This window comes from Myotis nattereri, assembly GCF_964212035.1.
Source record: "Myotis nattereri genome assembly, chromosome: 3".
NCBI classification, from domain to species: Eukaryota; Metazoa; Chordata; class Mammalia; order Chiroptera; family Vespertilionidae; genus Myotis; species Myotis nattereri.
This window is the reverse complement of record NC_138077.1, coordinates 67,697,912-67,716,786: the sequence shown is the minus strand read 5'-3', so window position 1 is coordinate 67,716,786 and position 18,875 is coordinate 67,697,912. Positions and strand designations below refer to the sequence as shown.

General features: G+C 40.6%; 1 protein-coding gene across 1 annotated transcript in view; it reads left to right on the top strand.

The window, feature by feature from the left end:
- PHLDB2 (pleckstrin homology like domain family B member 2) overlaps nucleotides 1-18,875 on the top strand; it is a 229,086-nt gene that overhangs the window by 161,426 nt on the left and 48,785 nt on the right. The window contains exons 4-6 of the mRNA XM_081086409.1: nucleotides 5,846-6,229; nucleotides 12,267-12,410; nucleotides 13,668-13,805. Coding sequence (XP_080942535.1) covers nucleotides 5,846-6,229; nucleotides 12,267-12,410; nucleotides 13,668-13,805 — 666 coding nt within the window. The remainder of the gene's footprint in view (nucleotides 1-5,845; nucleotides 6,230-12,266; nucleotides 12,411-13,667; nucleotides 13,806-18,875) is intronic.

The following is an 18,875-nucleotide window of genomic DNA, read 5'->3' as shown; positions in this document are numbered from 1 at the left end:
ATCACTGGGATATCCCACAAGGACAGCGAGAGGGCATATGGTGCAATGGCGCGGGCAGAGGGCTCAGCCTGGGGACTCTCCTTAGATAACAGCGTGTGTTCACTTTGTCCCAGGCAGCATTCTAAGTGCCAGCCATATATTATATTATGCATTTTAATACTTTCGACCATCCTATAAGGAAGATACCCCAGTAATCCTCTGTTTCTTACATGAAGAATGAAGTCTGGGAGAAGCTGAATGGCTTTCCCGGAGCCACACAAGTAGCAACAGAACCAGGAGGCAAACCCAAGAAGTCTGGCTCCAGAGTTCATGCTTTTAGCCACTGTGTGCAATGGAGGAAGGAGGACCAGACACATAGAGATAGTGACAGGAGGGAACTTCAGGGAGCTCAGACAGGAGGGCCTTGATCTCCTCTCAGTGTGTTTGTGTATCTGAGTGCACTGAGTATATTTTAGAAGCAGGTACTGAAAAACCACTGAGTGGTAAATGTTGTCCTTGTTGCTTACATATGTCTTAGCCTCCCTCAGTATACAGTTATCCATTCCTATGGGTGGAGAATAGGGGTATATGATGCAATATCCTTGTATTAATCTGCACATAACACATGTTTACCAATCAATCAATAGCTATCACGTTATTAGTAATTCTCCAAATAACTTGCAGTCCCCTCCAGAACAGATACGGTCACACAAAGCCATTACTCTCTCATGCATCAGTTGGGCCTCTTTCCAGCTCAGCCTTTCCGATGAGGCACACATGCACATTTGTTTAAACTAAGGGTAAAGAATAAAGCGTTTTCCTGACCGCAAGTCTGAATGTGGACTTCCCAGACAGACTAAAAACTGAAATATTCTTAGCTAGATATTAAAGTGACTTCCATGAGGATAATTTGTAAAACCAAACAATAAAAACTCCTTACTTATATATACAATTTCTTAATCAGATCATTTTTTCTAAACTGATTTTTTTTTTTAAAAAAACACAATACTAAGGCAATGTTTGGGTAAGTGTGCAAACCAGTGAAAGGGCACTGTCTCTACACATGACCACCTTCACTGGACACCAATTGCAAGTTCAGGGAGTTCCCCAACACCTTTTTCGTGTTTAATAATTTGGTGGAAAGACTTACAGAACCCACTGAAAGGTGTTCTAGTCACAGTTATCATTTATTACAGGGAAAGGCTACAGATAAAGATCAGCCAATAGAAAAAAAAACGCTTAAGGCAGAGTCAGGGGGTTTCAAATGTGAAGCTTCCACTCGCCTCTCCCTGTGGAGTCAGGGAGCATTACCCCAACCACCGTGCTGTGTGATGATACACCGTGTGTCCAGCACGGAGTGCATGAAGCTTCCACTCCACATTTCCCCACTCAGGGTTCAGGCGGCTGGAGCCCTCTGTCGCTCCGCCGTGGCAAGCAAGGTGTGCAATGAATCATACACTGGCTGTTCAGGCAGAGGTGACACACATTGCTTCTCACATTTCATTGGCCCAGGCAAGTTTGATAGTCACATCTAATTTGGGGTAGGGAAGGGAAGAACCATTTCACTGTGTCCAGAAAAAGAACTGATCTTAGGAGCCTTAGTTACTATCCCAAAGCATTTATCTCTAAAAACAAGTAGACTCACATAAAAGACTTATTGCTACTGTTTTTCCTCCCGATTGTCCCCCCACTAATGAAGACATGAGAATTTGCTCGTGGAGTCCTGGAAATAATGCTGTCAGCCCAGCTCTTCTCATTCTGCCATCCACTTTCAGACCAGGGTCTATGAATTTATTTCAACAGTTTGTTTAGGGCTATTGGGATCTCTTGAGTCCTGATATAAAGAGGAAGAAAGTTGGCCTATTTCTATGTATGTACTTCATCCCTCTTCCTATGAAGAGTCCCATCTCCCTAGCTACACAGTCGTTGCTGATTGCTGGCATATTGGGATAGTCCACCACTCTATGCCTTTGATGATATGGTTCCTTTACAGAAATGTCCTGCCCACCCTGCTGTTCAATAGGTCACACAGACTCATTTATTCTTGAGAACTCAACTCAAATTTGTTTTTCTGTAATTTTTCTTCTCTATCTGTGAATTCATAAATTTTCTGTAAACCTCTGTTATCACTGTTTTCTTTAATTGATTACCCATTTGTGCCTTCTGTTGAAGTTTTTAGGCTAGAAATGTTGTCTTTTTTCAACTTGGTATCACCAGCATATTACTGGGCATTGAGTAACTTAAAATATCTGTTGAATTGAAGATTGGGGAGATACTGAATCTCTAGGGTTAACAGTAGAGAGAAGTAAAGTCATACTTATCAGTTATAAAGGTTCCTCTTAAGAAAAAAACAATCTCCTTTCAACTAAATTATATCCAACATTAAAGATTGACCTATGGTTCATGTAATGACTCAATATATGTAATTATAACGGGAGGATTTAATTTTTTTTAAACTATGCTTAGTTTTCTGCTTAATTTATTTCTGCATTATATTTAGAGTCCTATGGCCTAGACTAGCTGTAGTTGATTCCAAGGAGACTGGATGGTTTGAGGAGATGGATGCGAACTGTGAACTGAGGGCTGGGAACTGCAGTGGGGCAATGCCCGACACATTCCCCTGCAAAGGAAGGAACACTCTGTTTGTTTACTCTTTTTAAACCTGAGGGAAAGTATTGCACGCCATTTTCTTCAGGTATATTTTGTCACATCTTGTGTCTCCTTCAAAGCTTTCTTTGGCCCTGACCGGTTTGGCTCAGTGGATAGAGCGTCGGCCTGCGGACTGAGGGGTCCCAGGTTCGATTCCGGTCAAGGGCATGTACCTTGGTTACGGGCGCATACCCAGTGGGGAGTGTGCAGGAGGCAGCTGAATCGATGTTTCTCTCTCATCGATGTTTCTGACTCTCTATCCCTCTCCCTTCCTCTCTGTAAAAAATCAATAAAATATATAATATATATATTTAAAAAAAGCTTTCTTTGATTTGATACATGTGGTACACAGGGATGGAGGAAAGGGGCAATGGAGAGGGAGAAAAAATAAAAATGTATTTGAAATCATTTGTTTTGAAGTGACCTACTTTCTCAACCCTAGCAGCATGGACCATGTGGATATTTGGGTTCTGTACTGGTGGCTTTTCAGGAGAATGTGCAGTAAATTGCTGGTTTGGAAAGGAGGTAGGACGTAAAGATCTCCCAAGAGGGTAGCCTCCCAACTTGGCATATCACCAGGTGAAATGCCAAAGGAAATCGAACTTAAGGGAGTTTGGCAGTCCCAGTTTGCACTTGATGTTCCAGCATAATTATTAATAGTGCCCTATTGGATTCTGAGTGTCCTGGTCTGGAGCAGTCACCCTGGTTTTAGGTCATGCAGAGTGGAGAATATTGGTGTGATGAATGGGAAGGAACAAAACTCCAGAGCGAAACAGACTCAAGGGAGAATTATTGTCTGAGGGGAAATTCTGTTCAGGGTTTTCCTTAAAAGGCTTCTTGTAGTGCTTTCCGAAATGCCTTGCAGACTTTGTTCTGACGCACTTTTCATCAGTTTATTTTTCTTTGGTGCCACTTTTATGGGGCCAATGTGCCACGGTGCGGCCTGAATTTGTTATAGACTCGTGGGCAGCAGTGGTGTGTGTGTGTGTGTGTGTGTGTGTGTGTGTGTGTGTGTGTGATTCAAGCCTAGACAGACTGGCTTGTGAATGGGGTGATAAGAATAGAGAAGCACATACCAGTAGACCGAACTTCCTGTGTACAAGCCGTTGAATGCTGCGTTTCATTCTCTGAAATAGCATTCATCTTCGGGCTGGGATCATTTATTCCTTCGGGAATTAAGCAAGAGCACTGGCAGCAAAAGAAACTATTTTGGGAAGGAGATGTGGGAGGAATTTTGCTGTATTATAGGCCAGGCAGAAGTACCTTTTATGCTTTCGAAGGCCACATGTCCTGAGAGCCCTGGTAAATGGAAATTGACAATTTCCAAAAAATCCCAACTGTAATGTCCAGGCTCATTTATACACTCTGTAATCTCTCTAGATCATAGATGCTTCAACTTAATTTACCTAAAGGGTAGAAAGAACACTTTCCTTTGGAGATTAGCCTCTAAGGTAGATGCTATTGAGAGGAGTAAAATGTAACATCTCAGTCCTGCCCCCTTCCTCACACATCCCCTTGCAGGTTCTTTTTTGCATATTCCGGATGGTTGGAGGGGTTTAAAATAAGGCAATGAATGCTGAGTCCACCCCCTCCCAACCCTCCCCATAGAGCTGAGATGGGTAGGGCTTGGCAGCTGGTGGCAGCTGTGGAGATAAATAAGGACCGGGCTCCTGGATGGACAGGGTGCAGCACTCCCGGGATGCGGGTGTGTGGCTCTGAGTGCCTGCAGTGGGAAGAGGCCATGAGGACGGAGCTGCAGCTGGAGTCCAGAAGTTCAGGCAGTGAAAGGGAGGTGGGGGCTTATAGCAACCAGTTTAATAGTCCTTTTGATCAAGCTATTGCATTTGGGGGGGTTGGGGGCATGTTTAGAAGCCAGATAAAAGTCAGATACAACTCAAATGACTTCTATTTTGTCATTTAATGAATGTATTTGATGGAAACCAGGGAATTATGTTGCTCTGTACCTACTTGACTTTTCTACTTGACACTCCTTTGACTAATAAAAAGCAAACTGCCTTCGGGATTTTGTCCTTATAGATTTGCTGCAATTAGAAATTGAAAATAGCAGCCCAGTGCTATTTAAAAGTTTTCTATTTTGTAACTGACGACCGGTTTGGAAAATGCTTTTCTCTAGAAGGCTTTGAATTCTCTTTTCAGTGTGGTAGATTTAATCACAACAGATGTTTTTTGTTACTTTATTTTTTTTCTTTCCCCTTAGACATTAAAATTAAGGTGAAGATGTTGAGATTCCCCAATCCAAACAGTGCTGTCTAGGCTTATGATAAGCATTTTGTAAATTATACCCTGTTGTTCACGAATATTTAGTAAATTTATTTCAAGTCAAGAATCATATCCTATCTACTTGTTTTGCATGGGGAATGAGGGGGTTTCAGTTAGTGGTACCATTATAGACATCAATGGCCTATATATTGCTTTTTAAAAACAAATGAACAATCATCTTATTTTTCAGTTAAATGAATCAAGGATTTAATGATCTCAGAATCTGAACTACATTGTTGTCTTTCTGTCTGGACACGACATCAAATAGTTTTCATTTTCATGCAACATTCCCACCTTTTTATCATTTCAATTACTCATGTGAGAAATTGGTGGAAAATACCTTCACATGGTGATGAAACATAAAAAGGAGCTGAAATTTTTGAATCATTTCAAGAAATAAAATGATGACCTAGATATGCCTATTAAATTTAAAAAAATCTTATATTTTTTTTGTGTGTGTCTAACAGTAGAATGATATTTCTATAGGAACTTAGAAAATATATTTTAAGGACAAATACTAAATCTGTAGTGATGAAAGAGCTAGATATTGTTGAAGGCAGATAGGTACAGGGAGTGAGGTGGATGGTGAAGATTTTTTAAAACAGAGATTTAAAAACCCTTTCAAGTGTTTGGAAAATTGTTAAATCAAGAAAAGGCTTACTGATTGCTTCTATGGGCTAGGACCAGCACTGGTATGTACAGGTAAAGGGGACAGCCCAGAATATAGGTTGGGAGGAATGTCAGACATTGTTAACCTTGGTGTCATCTGGATCCTTGTATGTGTCCATCAGAGAAGATGGAAATCATCCCCAGCCAAGTGTCTGTGGGTTCTTGTGTGGGACAAAATCACCAGTGGTCCCAGCCTCTTCATTCTTTCTATCTGGAGTTGTCTCCATTCTCACAGACTCACTGACCTTCTCCTCCCCTCGTGTTTTAGGAGAGACAGCGTCTGGAGACCATCCTCAGCCTCTGTGCTGAATACACGAAGCCTGACAGTCGCTTGTCCCTTGGCACCACCGTGGCAGATGTGCAGAAAATCAATAAGGAGCTTGAGAAACTGCAGATCTCTGATGAGGAATCTGTGTTTGAAGAAGCCCTGGTGAACCCCGATGTCAGATACAGGTGCCACCAGAAAGGCGCTGGCCACGAGGCGGACGTGGCAGTCTTCGGGAGCCTGAGTCAGAGCACTGCCAGCTTCCTTTCCCCCAGGAGCGCCATGAACGAGGAACTGCTCAGGGACCTCGCCAGGACTCCCCCACCGCCCCCCTCTGCCTTTCTGAAAGCTTCCAACGAGTCCTCTTACCTAAGTATCCTGCCAAAGGTAAAGGAGACAGAGCAGAGAGACTGGGATTGCGGGCCCGGAACTAGGCATCAGCATTGGCGTAGAGACTAGAGGCTCTATCATGCTTGTTTGCCAAATGTGTTCAGTGAAGCTTCAGTTTAAGAGGTCTTAGCAAGGTGTAGCAAATTAGTGTTTATTATAAAGCAGTAAGCTTGCACTGTAAAAAATATAGCAGCTCAGAAAAGTAGAAAAAAGGTCTCTCTCCATTCTGTCCCTTCTGAGTTGTACACCTGAGAGATAAACACAAAGTGTTTTACATGCTTTCCTAATATTTCTGTGTGTACACGGCCATATATTATAGGCATAGACATATACATAGTGTTCTGCATTTTTCCCCTCCCTAAATGTCTTGAGCATCTTTGCATATTAGTATACACAGCTTTACCTCATTCATTTCAATGGCTGACTAGTGGTCTATGTTTGGGAATACTATTTAAGTTGTTTCCAATTTTTGACTAGTAAAATCTACATGCAGCAAATTTTGTAGGATATATATATTGTGCAAATACTATCTCTGAGATCGCTTACTAAAAGTGGAACACTAGGTAAACAAGTTTGTATATTTTTTATTTTAATCAATATTTCCAAATTGTGCTCTCAAAAGAATTACACTTTCCACAGTTTATTTTATGAACACACCTCGTTCTCCATACACTTCGTAAGGCTGTTTATTATCAGAATTTCTTGATTTGCTAAGCTAATAGGTGTAATTAGCTTGTCTTTAATATGCATGAAAGTGGGCATATTTTTACTGTTTTAGTTGCTAATTTGTATTTAAATACATTTATTTATGTTCCTCACCCAATTTTTGGAAAATTGCTTGTTTTTACTGAGTAATAACTATTTTGGTAATGAAATTAGCCTTTTATCATGAATGGTGACTTTGACTTTTGGCTTTTTTGTGAAAGTTTTTGGACATATAAAAGTTTAAAATTTATATTTCATCATAGTTATTATTAAGTTTGCTGGTCGTTTGCTGATTTTAAAATGTCTTTCAAATTTGAGGATTTTTAAAATGGAGTTCAAGGAAAAATTTTTGCTGCTATTTTTTCACACAGGTTAAGAATTATTTTTCTATAAAATTTTAAAAAATGCTCCTACCGGTTCTCTAGAAAGGATTTAAGAGCACTTTATAATAAAATATATTAGAAGATAAGTATTTTATTACAATAAAATTAGAACACCAAGATAGTAAAAAACAGGAAAAAGAGTCTGGGAAAGCAAGTACCATAATCAAAAGAATTTATTTATTTAAGAATAAATAGGACTAGTTAATTTATTTATTTAAGTAGCTCTGACCACTTAGACTCTGAGATTCTTGGCAGTCATGGCCAAAGAATCCTACATAATAAAACCCTAATATGCAAATAGATCGAATGGTGGAAGGACGGGCGAACAACCCGTCGCTATGACGCACACTGGCCACCAGGGGGCAGATGCTAAACGCAGGAGTTGCCCCCTGGTGGTCAGTATGCTCCCTCAGGAGAAGCACCGCTCAGCCAGAAGCCGAACTCACAGCTGGCAAGCACAGTAGCAGTGGCAGGAGCCTCTCCCACCTCCACTGCAGGCAGGAGGTAAGGAGTAAGGGGTCCTGGACTGCCAGAGCCCTGGACTACAAGAGGAATGTCTGACTGCCTGCTTAGCAGACATCCCTCAAGGGGTCCCGGACTGCAAGAGGGTGTAGGCCGGGCTGAGGACCCCTCACTCCACCCTCCAGTGCACGAATTTCGTGCACCGGGCCTCTGGTCTATATAATAAAAGGCTAATATGCAAATAGACTGAATGGCAGAATGACTGGTTGTTATGATGCACACTGACCACCAGGGGGCAGACTCTCAATGCAGGATGCCTTTGGTGGTCAGTGTGCTCCCACAGAGGGAGTGCTGCTCAGCCAGAAGCCCAGAAGCCGGGCTCATGCTGGCATCTGCAGAAGTGCTAAAGATGTCCAACTGACGGCTTAGGCCCAGTTGGACAAACCCCTGAGGGCTCCTGGACTGTGAGAGGGCACAGGCCAGCCTGAGGGATGCCCCCCTTCCTCAAGTGCACAAATTTCGTGCACCAGGCCTCTAGTCAAATATAAAAAATATACGGTAGTTATTGTTGTTGTTGTTGTTATAAGAGAAGGACACTTACTGATTCTTTACAAGAAATATGTCATCATGGTACTAAATTCTGGAGGTAATTTATTACACTGAGTACTATTCAGGAGAGTTTATTCATTTGTTTTTATTTTTGTTTGTTTGGCTGCAACAAGATTTTTCTTGTTAAAAAAGTTGAGTGCTCTTGGTCAGAAGTCACCTACCTTGAATTCTCCCATTGTATACATCATGACCATCAAGACTCTAGACTGTCCAATCCCTTCTTCCTTCTAATGACCACATCTACTTTTCTAATTCTCTGTGGAGAGGAACTTCAAATAGGACATCTGTCTGTATTGCCAGAAAGATGCAACTGTTAAAAAAAACTAGGATCTGGAAGGAAACTCAAGAGTTGTCTTTCAGGCACAGTGAATGATCCATCATTTGGTAGTTTGACCTGTTGTCACATTGTGTTTTCTCAGAAATCCTTTGCTACCTTTTTATCCTAAGTCCTTTCACATGTCTTCTCTTATGGAGATCTGCTAGATTTTGTTCTGATGCTAAGCTGTAAGCTCTCCCTAAGGATCATCCTTTTGGAGACAGGTTTCCTCCTGAAGAGGACTGTGACGAGAAAGCTGTTGGTACGTAAGTGAGCAGAGCAGGACAGATGTTTTCCATTGCTCAAATGTGCTTTGTGGACTAGGAGGCCTCTGGGCTTGGAGCAGCATCGGACTGTGCCTCCTGGGAGACAGGAAACGTCAGGGGCTCCTGTGGTTTGCACATAGCAGCGTAGACAGTGCCAGGGAGAGGGCGACGGGTTCCCGAGAATGCATTTTTCATTTATTACTTTTTGAAGACAGACATATGTTACCTCAAGACAGGAGATAGAATCTTATTAAGAAGTTCTGGCCATTTGTTTTTGGTGCCCTTCCTCTTGGAGTAATCTGCTCACTGAATTATTTTAAAAGTACAGTGTTTGTTATTAATCCATCTAAGGATTAGTGTAGAGAGGAATGTGAAAAAACTCTAAGCCAATTTAATAAAACAAAGATTTTAATGATATTTAGGCACCTGGAGATAACCATTCTGGAACTTGCTTTACCAAACACTTAAAGGTACAGATAACTTTGTAAATAAGCTAATTTTAATGAGCTTTTATCAACCTGTCTGCCACCACCTGAGGTGAAAGTTAAGAGTACCTTACTCTTCTCCTTTGGCTGCCATTTTATTCAGATATAATTGACATACCACAGCATCTAAGTTTAAGGTATACAGTATAATGGCTTGACTAACATATATTGCAAAACAATTCCCACAATAAATTTTGTTAACATTTATCACCTCATATAGTTACCAAAAAATGTTTTCTTCTTTGTGATGAGTACTTTTCACTCTTCTCCTTTTGAGTAATCACTTTGTCTACAGTGGAAAACCCTCACACTTGCATCCTTGTCTGGTTGCAAGATGTTTCTAAGAAGAGATCTACAAAAAAAGGCAGATGCAAAGTTCCTATCCTCTCTCCCCTTTCTCTGTGTCTATCTGTTACTGTAGAGATGGCATACTTGGGGATGCACATACATGTGTAATGGGCTTATTAAATAATGTCACTCCCAGTGGAATCCTATCCATTACAATAAAAATATCCCAGAGAGATTAAAATTAAAGCTTTCTCTTTCCCTATAAAGCTAAAGATATTTAGTGGCCACCACACCCATGGCTCTCTATTGGTTTTCTTTATTTTGATATAAATGAGGTCTACATCCACACCCTATTCTATCACAAACCAGAGTTTTAGAATTCCTTTTAAAGATTTTGCTTTTTATAAATAAACACACAGTAATTTTCTAGATGGTATGTATTGCTATAAACAGCCTCTCCAGTTATTATTAAATATACCTATTGTGAAACTTTGTGTTATACAGATTCTTATAATTGCCACTATTACCTGTCTTTATGGTTTTGAAGATTGTTCGGTTTTTGTTTTCTCTTAATGCTTTGCTTCCACCAGTGGGAGAGATATTTTTAAACCATGTTGAAAGTTGAAATCTAATATGAAATGTTGACCCAACAGGATGCCGGCCTTCTTGAGGCTTTCCTGCTAGGATTACATGTCAGTGATTTCGGAATGCCATGCACTGTTACAGGAATTCCTCAGGCCCTACCTCAAGCACCTAAGTACTAGGACAATGCGATTCATTGTCTGCAGTAAAAAGGTCACAGTTGTTTTATTAGTCAATAAGATACAGATTTCAGGTGGCAATTAGAAAGCTAAATGTCACAGCTTGGAAGGGCTGCAACCTTGTTCTAGTCAACCTGAGATACTTGTCACTTCCCAATCATTTAGTCTCATTAAGGAGCAAGCAGCAAGTGGGGTACAGAGTAAAGAATATTAATAAAAGAACACAATATGATGCCTATCTTCTTAAAGTTATTTTCAGGATTTTTTAAATAAATTAAATGAACTTAATGAGATACAATAAATTTTAATAGTTTTTCATTTGAGTATTTCTTTTAATGATTAGTGAATAATCGTAAATAATTTACTTATCTGACCTGCTTTTAATTTCTAATTGTGAAATTATAGAATCATTGACTTACTGATGAAAAAAATTACACCTTTTTTAAAGAGTAATGAAACTTAAATATACCAGCATTTCTTGACATACAGTAAGACTGGTCTCTACTTGGTGATACACAAGATAATTAACCTGAATTCTTGAAATTTGCTATTTGCAATTCACTATATTTTTTTCTTAAAATAACAAGCAGTGATATTTTGGCTGTGTGTATGATCAACATTCCCTTTTCCCTGGGCATTTATATATATAAAAGCCTAATATGCAAAGTGTCCCCTCAGGAGTTCAACCAGAGATAGGGAGTTTCATTGCTCACTATGACGTTCACTGACCACTAGGGGGAGGCACGGAATGAAAGAAGGCCCCAGCTGGCAGCCAGGGAAGGGAGGCCCCAGCTGGCAGCCAAAAGGAAGGCCCCTGATTGGCCCTGATCACCAGCCAGTTTTAGGGACCCTACCCATGCACAAATGTCATGCACTGGGCCTCTAGTTTGGCATAACTGTTCAGGGGAGTAAGTATGCCTTCTCTCACTTAATTTCTTTCTTGATTTTCTCGTTTCTTGCTTAGGAACTCATTTTTTTATGACATAATTTTATGAATGATGGCCAGGGCCTTGTTTCATTTCACTAAAGGCTATTTTCCAGATAGTGTCTTAAACATTATATAGAAAGAAGATCCTATAAGATGTAAGTAGTGTGCTAACACAAAAAGCAAAATGTGAATTAACTTAATAGTAGGTGTCTCATTTTAAATCACTGGGGGAGGGGATCATAGAAGTAATTAAGCCTGTTTTGTTCTGATAATTAACTTTGTGGGACATTTAGTGAGATTGGGCCACATGGGATGTGCCCTTGCTTTTTTCCACCTTGTGTTGGAAAGAAAGAAATAAGCATGAAAGCTCACTTGCAGATGACCCTAGCAGTAGGACCCAATAGTATGGTAGAGATTCCAGAGACAGTTGTAGATGTTTTCACTTGGAGATGGGAGAGATATGGAGTTTGTAATGAAAGGCAGCAGCATGCCCAAGAGATCCCTGAGGAAGAGGTCAAAGTCTTGCCTAGGTTCTAGGTCTCTGCCTTGTAAAGAAGTAACTACAATCTCTGTGGACCAGTTTCTTCATCTGTATAACCTTAGTTATTTCATTTTAAAAATATATGAATTTATAAATTCTGTGAGCTAGTCTAAGAGCCCAACTGCTGAGATTCTGTGGGGAAATGCAGAGTTCCTACTAAACTATCAAAAGGCTGCTGTTGAATCCAGATAGGACTGGAGGCGGAAACATTAGACCTGGGGCTGGTTCATGAACTGGGAAATTCTGGAATTCAAGTGTGAACATCTCTTTTCTGTGTCGATTGATTGCAGACCCCAGAGGGCATAAGTGAGGAACAAAGGATTCAGGAGCTGGCTGCAATGGAGGAGACCCGGATAACAATTCTGAACAACCTCGAGGAACTTGAACAAAAAATCAAAGATATAAATGACCAGATGGATGAATCTTCCAGAGAGGTATAAGCCATGAGTTAATTTTTTACTCTCTTCCTGCTTTTCTTTCTTTTGTTTTTAGCTTTAAAATATTGTTGCCCATTAGGACACAGACATTGGAATACAGAGAAGTCAACATGAGCAAACATTTGTTCAGTGGGTATATATGCAGGATAAAAATGCCTTTTTTGTTTTACATTTCTCTTTTCCTTCTTTTTTTAATAAAGAGAGGTAAACATATTCAGCCATTTTTCATTTACTTTATGTATAACTGAATTTATCTTAATTAGTACAGCAGGCTCTCAAATAACTTATTTTGTTCACCTTTGTTACGTTCTAATGTTAATGAGATACTGTAGGAACTTAACTCTTGTTTATATCAACTGGCCTATAGTAAAATTCGGTTTCATTATACATCATTTCACACCACAACTACAAGAACCTTTCGATGATGTTAAGTGAGGACTTACTGTATATGCTTTTTAACTTGCTACAAGACTGTGACTCAAGGTACCGTGAATTTAGGTGTTCAAGTTCAAACCCAATAAATATTTTTGGTGCATGCTTACTGTGAGATGGATATCATGTTGATACTCTAGCAGGGATTTACATATGAATTGAACATGGACTTAGCTTCCTAGAGGTTTGCAAACCAAGGGGGAGATAGACACAGACAGACTGTAATTCTGGTTATAGAATTATAACTATAACTGAAGAGATGGAACATTTTTATATTACCTCCATGGAGTGAGAAGGAGCAAATAGTTCTGCCTAGGCAGGATCTGCATGTTTGCACTCACAGATGTTGCAGACAGCCCCATAGTGGAAGGGGACTGCTCACCTGTCAGCTTGCGCACAAACCCTGGAAGCCCCTCCTGCTGGCATTGCTAAGGAATGCAGTGCAGGCATGCTGGCTGAGTGCAATTTTTGCTTCCCATGCTGTAGGGACAAACAAAGAAAGGCATGGTCGCTCCCTAGATGGTTCATGGTGGAGCCAGAAACTAAGCAGATAGGCAAAATATCCAGAGAAATAAGCAGAAAAAGAGTCATCATAGAAAAATTACATAACTAGTTTTCTTATATTCTAGGAAGATAGGATATATTTCTATAGGACTCCTAAGCCTCTCATGGGCTCTCTGAAATAGTCTCTAGGTCCCACAATCTGGCTGATACAGTAGTTACTTCTTGGAATTTGTAGCTGTTAAAGATGAACCCCTAAAGTGGGCAGCTGAGAGTTCCCCTAAAGGTGAAACACCTCTGGGCTTTGTTTTGTGTCCGCAGTTGGATATGGAATGTGCTCTTTTGGAAGGGGAGCAGAAATCTGAAACAGCTGAACTGATGAAAGAGAAGGAGATTTTGGATCACATAAACCGGAAGATAGCAGAACTGGAAAAGAACATTGTTGGTGAAAAGACCAAGGTAAAAGAAAATGCTAATTGGAATGCAATTTTCATGGGAAAAAATGGTGGTCCCATTTGGTTGAATCTAAATGTTGTATGAATTACCATGGTTTTCCACCAGTCTTTCTCCTCTTCTGATTCTACTGTGTTTTTTAGAGAATTATTTTAGTATACTGACCTTCTTTACCACTGGTGCCCTATAGAAATGGCTTAAGCATATTCAAATATGATTGCCTCATTTCTTTTCATTTTTCTGTTTATTAAAAAGATGAATGGGAGCCATTCATCTCCCCTGTCTTGCCTTGCCATGCTCTTCAATGCAAGTGCACTGCTCCTTGAAAGACACATTGCAGTTTTCAGAAGATCCTCACACACTACCCAGGGAATCCTGTCTGTGAAACGCAGTTGACACTTATCCTGGAAAAGGTCTTGCTTATACTTTGGAGGCCACGACCTAAAAGTTTGCTTACATTTACTAGGCAAAGTATGAAAAGTTGTAGTTTTTAGAATCCCAGGTGGTAGTTGTGTTTTCTGTTTGTTTATTTGTTTATTTTTCTCTGGGAAATAGTTTATTTACTCTCCTTTCACATTCTGAGTTAGTGACAGCTGACCTAAGCCTAAACTGAAAATTAAAATTCTAGTTTGAGAAAGAAAAAGCAGAATGAGCTTTAACATATTCTTTCTTGCTCTCCATGTTCTCCACTAAGTTGAGAAAAAGAAAAAATGTTCAGTTTGAGTAAGTTCTACTGGTAATATGTGGAAAGGATTTTCTGCTGAATGTGGCTTCCTTTTTATAGGTTCTTCTTTGTTCGAGACCTATAAATAAGGGCATTTGATCTTGGTGCCAGAAAATAAGCTCAAAAAGATATTGTCAGAAATTGAAGTCAGATTAAAAGCTACACATCAATATCTTGGTTTCCTGCTTGTCAAGATTAAACTGCACAGCTTTTTCGTATTAAATTTTATGTGTGTTTCGTCTAGCCCCAGACTTTGAAATAGTAAAGAACCCATTTGGGTAATAGGTATATTTTTCTTTCAAAGCTCAAAACCAAGTCAGAGGGTTGATTGTCTAGTTGTGCAGTATGAGAAGATAATGCTTTTCAAAGATCCTGCACTGAGATAGCAAGAAACTTTCGTTGGAGGCATCAGATGTCTGTGTTTTGGGACTTACCACTACTTTATCATTTATGTCATTTCGGAAAACTTATGGGGCATAGGAATAGGTATCAAGTTCCTAGTGAACCTTTCTGCCTTCCCATTCCTGTAGTTACTTATCTTTGTATAGCCTATGCATGGCATGGCCTGCAAATTCTATTTGTCTCTGTCATTAGCATCAGATTCTACACAAAAGTAAAGTAAGCTGAGTCAGTGCTGAATCTCGCTTCCACTGAAAGTTGTGTTATGTTCTGCAAACCTAAGGTAATGTGGAACTCCAGGAACATGAGCAGAAGCAAGCAAGGGGGTGCCCTCCATCCTTCCTATTATTGTTTTGGTGGCTTATAGAGGCTGTGCATACAAGTGGGAGCCTGAAGTATAGGATCAGCTCATGCAGCTGTTAAGGGATTAGTTGGTTTTAGAAGGTGGGATTATTATCTGTCATCACATGGTGTGAAAAATGGCAGAAACTAGCTTTGGGTGAGGGGTTCCAGAGGAGGTTGAGGGAAGTGAAAACCGACTGGGCTCGATGATGCTACTATATATTCTTGACAGCCAAACTCAAATGGAGACCCTGTCTTGCTTGGTGGCATTACTGTGTTTCTCAAACAAACTTATTCCACCATTTTATAGTATGGCGATTTTGTACCTTTGCTTTGTTCAAACCTTTGGTCCCCTTTCCTCCCTCTGGCTTTGAGATGATCTAATTATCCACTGCACTGAGAAATGAGAAGCATCCCATCTCTTCCCAGATAAGGAAGATTCTTTCTTCCCTTCAAAGACCAGAGCCTGTGTATATGTTATGGGCCTCATGCCATTCACCTCAACATCTTCAGTCCTATATCCCTCCTCACCATCTTCTTTCTCTTTACTGGGCCTTTACTGTCAGCATGCCAACATCAGTATTTTAAAAAGTTGTTACTTAAAACTAAACATTCTACTAGCTAATACCTCATTTCACTGCTCTTTATCATAGGCAAACTTTTTTCGTTGTTCTAGCACTCTGTGTGTCCTCTTCCCGCTTAACCATTCCTCATTCCAGTTGGCTGAGGCTCTCACTACTCCATCAGATTTGCTCCTGTTAAAACTACTGAAGACGTAGGTGCTGCCCAGCTCACGGGGTGCTTTTCAGTCCTCTTGTGGTTAGACTCCTGAGGAGCATTCAATACAAGGGACAACTTTTTCTTGGCACTTCTCTTCTCTCCCACCCCTTTGCTTCCCATACCATGTTCTTCTGGTTTTCATTTTTATCTCTTACTCATCTTTCTGACTTTTCCATCTCAGTTTCCTTTGCTTGCTCCTCTGTCTCTATCTAACCAGGTGTTAAGAGTATTTGTCTCTGATCTGAACCCTTATTTTTGTATCCTCACATTATTTTATAGCCATGGCTTCCAAAAACCTGTATGTGCTGGTTACTGTCTCATGTTTGTCTTTAGTCTACCATCCTTTTCTGAACTTCTGACTCATATCCTGTGGCCCACCTGACAGCTACACTCAGATATTGTCAACTGGACACCCTGTAACTGAACTCTTGATCTTATCCTTCCCCTTGCCTTCCACATCCTCTCCCTTTCCAATCCTATTCTTCCTCCGGTTTTCCCAGCCCAGGAAGTGGCATCTCTGTCCACCCCGATGTTTATACAGAAACCTGGGAGTAGATCTGACACTTCTTCTCCATCACTCCCACATCGTTGATTATGAACACATCTCTCAATTACTTCAACTTCTCTGCATCTCAACTAACAGTATTTTCTTCTGAGTCTTCAAAATATCTTCCTTGGTCCCATTCCCATTTGCTTTCCTTTAGCTCATTCTTTTCACAGCATCCAGAGTGACTCTTAAAAATATATATAAATTAGCTCATATTGCTCAGGTTTGTGTTCCGCTGCATTTTATATCAATCTGAATTCCTTACTTGTCATGTGCCTTTCTGTCACCACCCTCCCCTTCTTCACACCACTCTCACGGTGGTCTTCTTTCTATTTGTTTAAAGATCTATTCCCCTACCCACCCCCACAAAAGGTCCCTTGTGGATCAGTTTGCCCTGCCTGGATTCCCTTCCTCATATTCCATGTCTGTTGTTTACATCTTTCAGGGCTTAGGTTCAGTGTTAGTATTTCCAAAAAGCCCTTAAAGACCTCTCCAGTTCAGATTATGTTCTCCCTGTTGTTGTTTTAGTCCTTTTATGATCACACATGATCATTTACATTCGTTCTGGGCTTGTTAGATATTTATTTTCCTCTCTGGCCCGTGAAATAGAGGAAGGCAGTGTTTTAGACTGTTTGCTAAGCTTGTAGTGAGTGCCAGCATACCACCCAGTATTCTTTGAGAATTGTTCATGGATCTCCTGCTAAGGACGAGTCTAGGTTGGGCCTTTCCAGAAGCACTGAGCCAAACACCTGCCCAAGAGCAAAGCAGCCAAGTGTCAGGACAGCTGGGACAGGCGGCCCAACTGCACATGCCAATGGGCTTGTAATCACACTGCCAGTCGAACTGGAGCGTAAGACAGAAGGAGGAAGTGGCCTTTGCTCTTTTGAATTCTCATTTCCTTTTCCATACACCTGTTGCTGCTATCAGATATAAACTGTGGAATGAGTAAACCAAAACCTGAAAACATATCCCTGTTGGGCAAGCTCCGATTCAGATGTTGATAGCACATCCTGTAGGCCTGGCCCTAGGAAGAAGGTTTAGCAACACCTCAGAGTTCAAATCCCGCTGTGAAATTATTGACCCCGTCTCCTTGGCTCTCAAGACCAGTCTTTAGTATTATTTCTTTTAACTGATTTGGGAACTGTCATTTAATTTGATATATTTAGTATAAATTAATATAGATGATTATTATTTATTAAATGTTACCATATAAAATATAAACATAAATGTAACATAAAATGTAGACGATGTATTCAGTTATATACGCATTGAACACCTGCTCAGCGGCTCTCTGGGCCAACCTTTCACTGCCCTTCTGGGTACCACTGTCAAGAGCATCAGTAAGCTTGTTTCCATGTCACTCTGAGCTAATGCCACCTGCCTGGCGTGTTCTCAGACAGCGGTCCCATCACAGATGGAGTCTCTATGAGTCAGATAAACCCTGAGCAGATATAAGTATCCGACTCACACATCAACTCAGAGGGGATGGTTCGTTGACGAAGCAGTAAGCAAAGAGGCCATCATGTTTTGGGGGGATGGGTGAAAGGAGAGAGGATTGTTCATCTCTGCTCTAGTAAACTGCTTTACTTTACTGGGCTTGGTGACTGAGAGTGGGGAGGCCACCGGACTGTGGGAGCTCAGTTTGGGCAAAAGCCTTGTGCGGAGCCGGCTTCCCTTCCTTCCACTGCCTTCAGCCAAGGCAAAGTCCCATTTGGGCAGCTGCTGAGAAAGTATGGGCATATATGTTTGTTTAAGAAGATTTTTCTTCTGTGTTTTCTTAATGATTCTCACTCAGGTAGATTATGATATTCTGTAGCCATCCAGACCTGTGCATTTTATAGCCAAATAATCAAAGTTGTGAACTGAAATTTAAATCACTCTATGCCATACAACATGCTCCTGAGTGAAATCTTAAATTAATGGACTGATTTTTCTACAATAAGCATATATCACTGTATTTCAAATGGTTAAATTTTATTGCCCATTATTATCTTGCCAAAGTACCTGTTACTTCCTCCCCATCCTTCCTGCAGAGCCAGGGGAAGACCATGAGCCAGGCCCCGAATTCCGAATTCCTTAGCGAAGTGTTAATGCCTCTTGAGTACAGAGCATTGGCCAAATCGCAGTCCATGTTCAGAGGGACCCAGCGCTTCCCGTGCTTTTTTCTTACATTTCAAAGTTAGCTCCCTGGTTAGAGGTTGTGGAAATATATCAAGGATTTGTGGATTAAATCAACAGGATTCCAGATTAGGGTATTCTTTTCTGGTGGTTGTTTGATTACATA